The sequence below is a fragment of the Nanorana parkeri genome, unplaced genomic scaffold (assembly GCF_000935625.1).
Source record: "Nanorana parkeri isolate BGI_ZX_2015 unplaced genomic scaffold, ASM93562v1 scaffold1272, whole genome shotgun sequence".
In the NCBI taxonomy this organism is placed as follows: Eukaryota; Metazoa; Chordata; class Amphibia; order Anura; family Dicroglossidae; genus Nanorana; species Nanorana parkeri.
Genome location: NW_017307540.1, coordinates 336,628 through 345,530, shown reverse-complemented (window position 1 = coordinate 345,530; position 8,903 = coordinate 336,628). Strand labels below are relative to the sequence as shown.

Below are 8,903 nucleotides of genomic sequence, written 5' to 3'. Positions count from 1 at the left end.
CAACCCCCCCCCCCCCCCCCCCCCCATTGCTGCTGTAAGCACTTACCATATTTGATGCCTCTTGCTGCGATCATCTTCTTCCTTCCACTCATTTGCGACAGTCCTACTGCGCATGCACCCGCACACTTCTTCACAGACGTTCGGGAGCTCGGAGTGCTTCAGCCAGGAGCAAGCAGTGCTGAAACAGGTAACTAATTAGGTATTTGCCTACTTTTTTATTTTTAATCATGGGGCATATACCTACTGCTTGCTAGCAGTAGGTATATGCCAAAAAAGAAGATACTTTAATTGTACTGTAAATATGTTGGCATATGTCCAAGGATAGCCTCTGGCATGGGAACCAGTCGGCCATGTTTACGACCTTGTAATGATCTACCTTTATCCTGCCATCCGCTCATCACATCACTCTCAGTATGGCACTGATTACCATCCACTGTGACATATAGTCAGAAACCTACCTGGAATGGGTTAAGCAGATAAACTCTACTGGTACGAAACGGAAGCGAAAATAATTTCTTTACAGGTCTCTGCTTCCATAATCTTAATTATTTTTTTTATGGTTTGAAAAATGCCCCAGATCTTATCTCTGCTCTTATAACCTGGACTTCAAAAAGGTTCAAAATGGACCAGAATAATAATTGACTAAACACAGGTACCCCCAGGGCTGTTTTGGGAAGCTTTTAAATGAATCAGGTCAGGAGAAGGGCTTGAAACAGGTTTCCTGTGTATGGTTCTGTGATAGCAAGTCAAGTTTCCATACTGAGCAGGTAGTTACCTCCATTAACCCACAGTGCACCAAGACAAAGGCCAGTAACGGAGCGTTATAAATTCCAGGAAATAGGTCATTGGGAATTGCCTGCAGAAACTTATATCTGTGAAATAAACAGCAAATCTCAGCTTAGAGCAAACAATAAAAAAGGGAAAAAATAAAACGGGCACAGAGTTATTTGCATGCATTAAGATGCAGCATATGGATTCATCTGAAGACAAATAATCTCAGTTGTCCCCAATGTCTACTGGTAACCTGACTTGCTGTAGGAGTATAACAATGCCTCTTTCCTGGTGCTGAGATGCTAAAAAGAACAAAGCTTTCCATACTGTAAATCATGACCATATCGCGACTGTTAGGAGGTCTGATATTGGGACCGCAGCATGTTGCTGCTATTGTTTGTAGGCAGCCTTTGCACTGGAGGCCCCCCAGTGTTTCCCAATGAATGAGACATATTCAGAAAAAAAAAACACTGGATGGGGGCCACATGATGTGCTAAAAAAAAGAGCTAACTCCATTCTGGGTTTTTTCTGTACACTACTTAAAAAATGTATTTATTTTTTTTACTGTTTACTGTTCAGATTTACAGCTTGCGCCCAGCAAGTGAGATGCTGAGAGCAGTTTGTATTCTGTGAAGGCATCTGTCTTATTGCAAGTGCCAGACAGCAGTGTGAATTGGGGAGGTGCACATCCTCCTTTCTCCCTGCTATCAGAGACGGAAATGTCTCCGTTATCCTGCAAAGGCTGCCAAAAAAGCATGCAGGGAGCGCTTTTCTCTAATTGGAAAGACCAGCATACTTTGCAAAGTGAGTGTCATGGATCCATTCCATTACCACAAAGTTCTGTATCATCCAGAGAAATTATTCTTTAGGCTTTTCAGCAGTGCTTCTTGGTAGAATTGCAACCTCTTGTCTCAGGATTTTGCATATTTTGGAGAGAAAGGGATGAGAGAAAAAGAGAGAGGGATGAGAGAGAGAACACAAAAGAACGAACGAGAACACATTTCTGCAGATTCAAACTCTAGGCCAGTTATTATTCTTGGGGGTTTAGATAGAAGCAAGCAAGGGAAACAAAACAACTAGCATGTTCCTCAAGCACGTTCAAAGGGTAATACATGTTTGTTTGACTAGAGTCTACTTTTGAAGAAATTCTACGCTCATCCATGTCTTTATGGACTTTGCTTTGTGCACTGGTGCGCAGTCTACTTTTAAAGAAATTCTGCCAGAGAGAACATGTGGGGGCTTCCACTGATGACCCCCTTGTAAACAAAAAAACAGTTGCCTTGCTGTCTTTGGCATGAATGTATATATGATTTATTAATGTATTTAATATTCTATTGCTATGACCTGAGCTTTACTCCTTTGGATGGCTGGAGGCTGCCAAGTAGGGCGCTGCCTCCTTTAATTTCTATTGATAAGTTGTACTCCTCTACATGGCTGGAGGCTCATTCATAGGTAGATGAGGTAGCATGTGAGCATAGTAGGAAGAGGGCCTGGCGTGGCTGGAACATATCCCTGCAAAGGCTGTTTACACAGTATAGATTGCTATTATGGGGAGGAAGGTAAGTATTTTCCAGGCAGTCTGCACTCAGGGATGTGAGGGCCACATTTTAGGGTAAATGTACTACAGGTACAGTTGTCCTTTTTAAAAATTCATTATATTGCTTGTGTATTCACTGTATGTCAGAAAGACAGATAATGGGCACTTGCATCCACGGAACACTGTATGTAGAGTTTATAGATGGGGTCATTTCTATTGTACCTTCCCTCTCCAATAACTGGCTCTTTAGTAAAGAATTGTGTTTGGACCTTGTAAAAGAGATCTTTGCTCGGGTGATGAGTTAACCCTTCTTGTTCAATAATTTTTGTTTCTTGGTAGCCGGGTAGACCAGTTGAAGTACGACGTGCAACATTTACAGACCGCGCTAAGGAACTTTCAGCATCGGCGCTATGCCAGAGATCAACAGGAGAAGGAGCGCAAGGAGCTGCTGACACGGAGTTACACCACCAATGTAAGTTTTACTCTCATAACACATTAAACTGCTTACATTTATCCATACCGCTGACATATAGAATATTGACTAGTGCCACCTCTCAGCTGCATCTAGGGTCAGTGTAAGCAAAAGATAGGCCCAGGACAAATAATACAAGGGTGCCCATGCTCCCCCTTCCCGATTCCTAACACCCCCATTTCCTAAAACAACAGAACCCCCACCTTTCCCAACCAACCTGGATTCCATGGGCTTAGCCTGCTATGCCCTGTATAAGCCGCACTGCTTGTCACCGTCATTGATGCAGTGGGATCTTTCCTATCAAACTCCATCTACATAGGCAGAGTTAGAGAGAAAGGGTCCCACTGCCCTGTTTACAGTGATGAGCATCTGGATTCCAGGACTGTTGGGGGGTTCCCCGCCCCCCCCCCCCTCCTAACCTGGTGGGCCCAGTGCTACAATCATGGGCGCCCCGAGTCCGGGTGTCACCTGGAGCGGTTACCGGGTGACACCCCGCTGTGACGTCATCCCACATCTTCTTGTAGAATCTCTTGGTGGAAAGGGACCTCTTCCTTCACTCTATCCATAATTATTGGGGTTTATGCTTCTGATGTCCAAGGCTACCATTTTTAGTTCCATAGTCCTTGTTCCTTCATGGTGTATGCAGAAACTGCATTGGGACCTATTACCTTACACATCTCTGCTGTCCAATCAGTACTGCTTTTATCTTTGCCTGCACTGAAGATAATACTGTTTGCAAAAAAACAATCAAGCAGAGGTTACTAATTGAACGTATGAACTTGTCTGTAGCCCATGCTTGTTTCCCAGTGTAAGAGCTGCACACAGTCTGTTATTAAACCATGAAGTTCCGTCACCTAGCTCTGAGAAGGAGAGGGCACAATAGGTAGACAGTGGTTGTTTTAGTGATAAAGGATTTTTCGTATTTTGGATATGTCACGTTAAGCCCAGATATTGCTAGTCTTCCTCGGTCATGCTTTCTTGTTGTTATGGCATCACTAGAAGATTAGGTTGAGGGAGTTGGATGTGATTGGCGCAGCTGTACCGGTACCTCTGCAGAGGTTACTGTGCTTTCTTATTAGCTCTCATAGGTTTACAAGTGGTGCCTAACTTCTACAACCTAACCTCCCAGAACTGTCATGACATAGGATATATGCAGAGGGGCAAGCTTTAAGTTTGTTGTCTCTGGTTTAAGATTATCCTTCACAATTGCACTAAAAACCTTCAAAATGTTTGGCAATGATTAGTTCCCTACACTTGTGTGCTAGATTTTGCTGCAGAAAACCAGATCCTTTTTTTTTTTTAATGTGCTACCAGTGCGCCGTAGACAAATGTCAGACTATGTGGTGTTATCTCAAAGAATACTCTTAAGACTGAAACCCTTAATGTTTTATATAAGTACAAATAACCGGTGCAGTCACTTACCAATCTCTCACACAGGATTCAGAGACCTCAATACACATTGATGAGACCCTCCAATTAAACTCCTCTGTCCGTAACGCTCACCAAGGCATAGACGACCTCCTGGGGAGTGGTACCAGTATACTGGATGGGCTGAGGGACCAAAGGAAGACCTTAAAGGTGGGGAATCAGTTGGCCGAGATGGGGCATTGGTTAATTGGTGGAACCAGGAAAAAGAAATTACCTACAACTGCTTATTGCATCCAGTCTGTATTTTTACTTCAAATAAGCCTGAACTGGGAGATATGACCTGTCCTTGGCATTCTAAACCTCTGGAGTTACTATATTCTGAGTCATTAACTCTGAACATGTTTGCAGATGAAGGGTTCATACTATACTTTTGACTTTGCAGGCTACATGCTTGTTCTGGGTCAGTGACTCTGAAAGTATTTATGCCAAAGATGACAAGACATCTAGGATTTTCAGTAGGAGGTCAGTATTGGCATACTCTTCATTTCTCTCACGACAGGTTTACTTTAATGAAACTCTTTCGCTTTGTCCGTTCAGGTCAAAAAGGGACGGGGTCTTTTTAACCCCTTCGTGACGGGAGACGTACAGTGTACGTCCTGTCACTTTGTGCCTATATGACTGGCCACGTACACTGTACGTGACGAGTTATATCAGGCTTTGTAATGCCGGTAACTGCTGATTCTCAGCATTTAACAGTCATTCATTAATGTCTCAGTATTGAGGCATTAATTAATGAAATAATTAAGCTTTTTGTAAAAGCTTCTTCCTTTCATTAATGAAAGAATGAAGCCGTTACATGCAAATAGAGGACCGCAATTTGCGATCCCGTATTTGACAGCTCAAAATAGCAGAGAGGCAGCAGTGACTCACCTCACCTCTCTGCTATTTGTTTTGACAGCTCCAGAGCTCGATGTTTAGATACATTTCACTCAAAAGATACAATGTATATCTTTTGAGTGAAATGTATCAGTTCTGATCGTCTAGGCACGATCAAAGACCTTTTAGTGAGATCTGAATCTGACTAAAGTCAGGATCAGTCTCTAAGGTTATTATTAGCTGTTCCTAAGTTTGGATCAGCCTAATAGCCAAAAATAAAATAAAAAAGTTAATTTATCAAGCTGTCATAGTGATTGCTTGATATAAACTGACAAGAAAAAAAAAAGTTTTTTTATTTTATTTTTATTTTTTTTACAAAGTGTAAAAAAATTAAAATAAAGTGTAAAACAAAATTAGGAAAATATAAATTATATATAAATATATTTTTTATACTATAATTAATATAAAAAATTTCTAAAAAAAAAAAATAATAATCAAAACTTGTGAAAAAAGTGTTTTCTTCTAGTTTTTTTCCTCATTTTTTTTATTTTATTCAAACTAAGTGAGGGGTTAGGTACACATATGTGATATAATTATATAGCCCTATCTGTCCTCTAAAAAACTATATATAATATGTGTGGGTACATTTAGTAAGAAAGTATATTACTGCTGTGGAAGAATCACACAGCAAAAATGTAAAAAATGTGTCAGTCATTTATGAACAGAACCTGAAAACTAGCTCAGTCATGAAGGGGTTAAAGCCCACTTCCAACCTACCTATACTGCCTTCCCCCACCCCGAGAGTCAGAACTCTGTGTAAGTTCCATGCCAAGGCTTACACAGGGCTGATTATGTACCCCCTCCATCACATGGCAGGATTGGCCAATCGGACCCAAGCACTGCATCATGGAAGACATCACATGCTCCCTCGTACCTGGGAACAGCGGGAATTTTGCAGCAGCTCCAATAGAGCAACCAATCGGTGGGGGAGAATGAGGAAGTTGAGTATAAGAGGGTCAGGGTCAGACTTTAATGGGCAGTTCTAGTAAGCAGGACTTGATGGAGTGCTAGTTCTTCCGTACATGACCCTCAAAATCCGTTTAAGGTTTTGTTCTAAACACTTGTGGAACCCATCAACCTGCTCCTCACTCTTCTGGGGTGTCAGCAAATCCTTTGATTCTTGTGTGTAAAGCACCTAGCTTATGCAGTGGGTGTCTCATGTCTATGAGTCTCACAACTGTTCAGAAGACAAACCTAAACAGAACAAGGTCATTTAACCATCCCTACTCATTGCAGATTCCCGTTTAATAACTCACTGAGTCACAATACTTCACTTTGCCAGAGAACTGCACTATGGGTTTACCTTTCTTTGCTATAGAGCCTTTAAAGTATATTTATACCCAACATTTGTTTTAGTTTTGAACACAATAGCTGAAACCCTTGTTAGGTTTTTTTTGTTATTCCTTTATTGCTGTTTATGTCCTGTTTGGTAGAATCACTGGAACAGGTGAGTGTAAATCATGGAATGGGGCCCCTTGTTCCAGTGACAACAGTCTAAAGGGGATTTCCCTTTACTTTAGAGGGCTATGCTCTTACTTACTTTGTGTTTTTCCAAACAGGAAATTAAGGGTAATCTCCCAAACAGAAAACATACAGCAAAATAAAATAAAAAAAACCTGATAGGGGTTTTAAACATCCCCTACTGTATCCAAAGCCCATCAACACAGGTCCCAATTCTGGAAAGGCACTTTTGTGATTGAGGCACCCATGTTGGACAACACAGAGATGTCTCTGACCACAGTTAGGTGATATAGCTTAGCAAGGGCCTGTCTCCAGTCTGCTAAATGGATAAGGTCATCCCTGTGTTCTCTCTTCCTGTAAGCTTGTTGTAAAAAGGGATTAAAGAAGGCTGATACAAACGCAGAGAACATGTAGATGTACTACATATATTGAAATGGAAAAAATCTTGAGTTTTGAATACATGATTGAATAGAATTGTGTTTTTAAGGATAACTCTACTTTCATCTAACCCTCCACCACCTTTCTAGCTATACTACCTTACGCTTATCTCAGGGCAGGAGGTGACCTGGTCCTGTAACCATGGTCTACCTCTTTTTTGCTTTTCATTTAGGGCCTGTGGGAAATAGGCTGTACATACAAAGTACAGATTAACCTCACCAGTTCATAGGAGGACCACACTACCCTCTGGTGTAGGCTATGCCTCCAGGGTCCAGCCACCCCTTAATCTCAGGAGGTGTAAGTTGGTATAGTTAGGATTGCAGGGTGAGGGGGTGTCATTTGGCTTAGGTTAGCTGAAAGTACAACTGCCTTTTTACAATTGTTCACAGGTCTGTCCAGCTAGAGTTGTAGCTACAAGGAACGCACACCATACGCTTTAAAAATAAAGCCTATTCATTATTGGGCACATGCTCATTAGTAAATGACCTTCAAAATGTAATTGTAAGCCCTGCTGCTCTTACCCAACTCAAATCTGTACTACACATAGGTATGTCTTTAAAGTCATCATTCATATAACTCCTTTTTATTCCCTATCCTCTCTTTCTGTCCCCCATTGTCCCATTATCTCCTCAGGGGGCCCAGAAGAAGATTCTGGATGTGGCCAACATGTTGGGTCTGTCTAACACGGTTATGCGTCTGATTGAGAAGAGAGCATTTCAAGATAAGGCCATCATGATTGGAGGCATGCTTGTTACCTGTGTGGTCATGATTCTCGTCATCAAGTATCTGACATGAAAGAGAGCCGATTCATTCAAAGCCATGGACTATCCCTCAGCCTGGTCTCTCCGCTGTCCCTCATCTGCTGTGAAACATCCCTGAAGCCACTAATGACAGAAAGGGGGAGAGGCCGTTTAGAGCCCAAACAGACTTTTAACAAAGACATTACCTGCTTCATGAACGAAAGATCTACATATTCTTTTATGTATTTAATACTGTCTCCTGTTCAACTGCACATTCGGTATTAAAAATCGTGTAGTACAGGAGTGTAAGCTTGCTGGTGAGCTGTGCATGTAATATGTAACTGTGAAAAAAATAATCAGTCTTTTTATAAACCACCCAAGTGCCCTTCACACTGCAACATCTGTGAACACTCATTTTGTGTGGATATATGCCAAAACGAATATTCCTTAGTTGTCCCTTAACAAAGCGATGTATTTTTGAATGTTTCTTTTCATGTAATATCACATTATGGCCACTAGATGTCAATGATGAGCACAAACATACTTATTTCCTTTGCTCCTTTAGCTCCATCTACTGGCCATAATGTGATATTACATGAAAACATTCAAAAGTTAATTGCACTTGTGAATACAATAACTAAAGAACCTTTGTTTTGTCACATATTTGCACAGAGGGAGTGTTGACCGATATTGCAACTGTGAATTGTTTATAAATAGATCCCTAAGTGTGTTTCCTGCACAAACGTGATATGAAGCATGATGCCTGCACATTACTTAGTAAGCTTGAACTTGAAATAAAAACACATATCTGATGCTAGGTGCACTGTAAAGTGTATATTGGGGCTAACAAAAACATGCAGTGCATCTCTGCAATGCATGCACAAATCCCCATATTTAATCCTTTTCCAGAAAAAAGTTTTATTACGTTTTCCAACAGTACAAAGATAAACAAACATTCAGACAAACATTTGCCTGTGTGTAGTCACATATGTATACATTGGTCAAATACAGCGTATAACAGTCATCAAGTTAGGCAAAACACACAAAAACAAAACATATTTAATCCTTTTAAAGACCCTGCAAGTACAAAACAATTCTTGTTGATCCTGACAGAAATGCACTCTGCTCCTAATTTCCTGTTCTGGGCTGATCACACACTGCTTTTTCTTTGCTGAAATTT

The 8,903-nt window shown here is 41.0% G+C and overlaps 1 protein-coding gene across 2 annotated transcripts in view; it reads left to right on the top strand.

The window, feature by feature from the left end:
* Positions 1–8,045, top strand: part of GOSR2 (golgi SNAP receptor complex member 2) — a 13,042-nt gene extending 4,997 nt beyond the window's left edge. The window contains exons 4-6 of one of the 2 annotated variants that reach the window (XM_018568998.1): positions 2,648–2,780; positions 4,218–4,358; positions 7,617–8,045. In XM_018568998.1, the coding sequence (XP_018424500.1) occupies positions 2,648–2,780; positions 4,218–4,358; positions 7,617–7,778 (436 nt within the window). In that variant the 3' untranslated portion in view covers positions 7,779–8,045. The remainder of the gene's footprint in view (positions 1–2,647; positions 2,781–4,217; positions 4,359–7,616) is intronic. The other variant, XM_018568999.1, reaches the window with a different exon arrangement.
* The last annotated feature ends 858 nt before the right edge of the window (positions 8,046–8,903 follow it).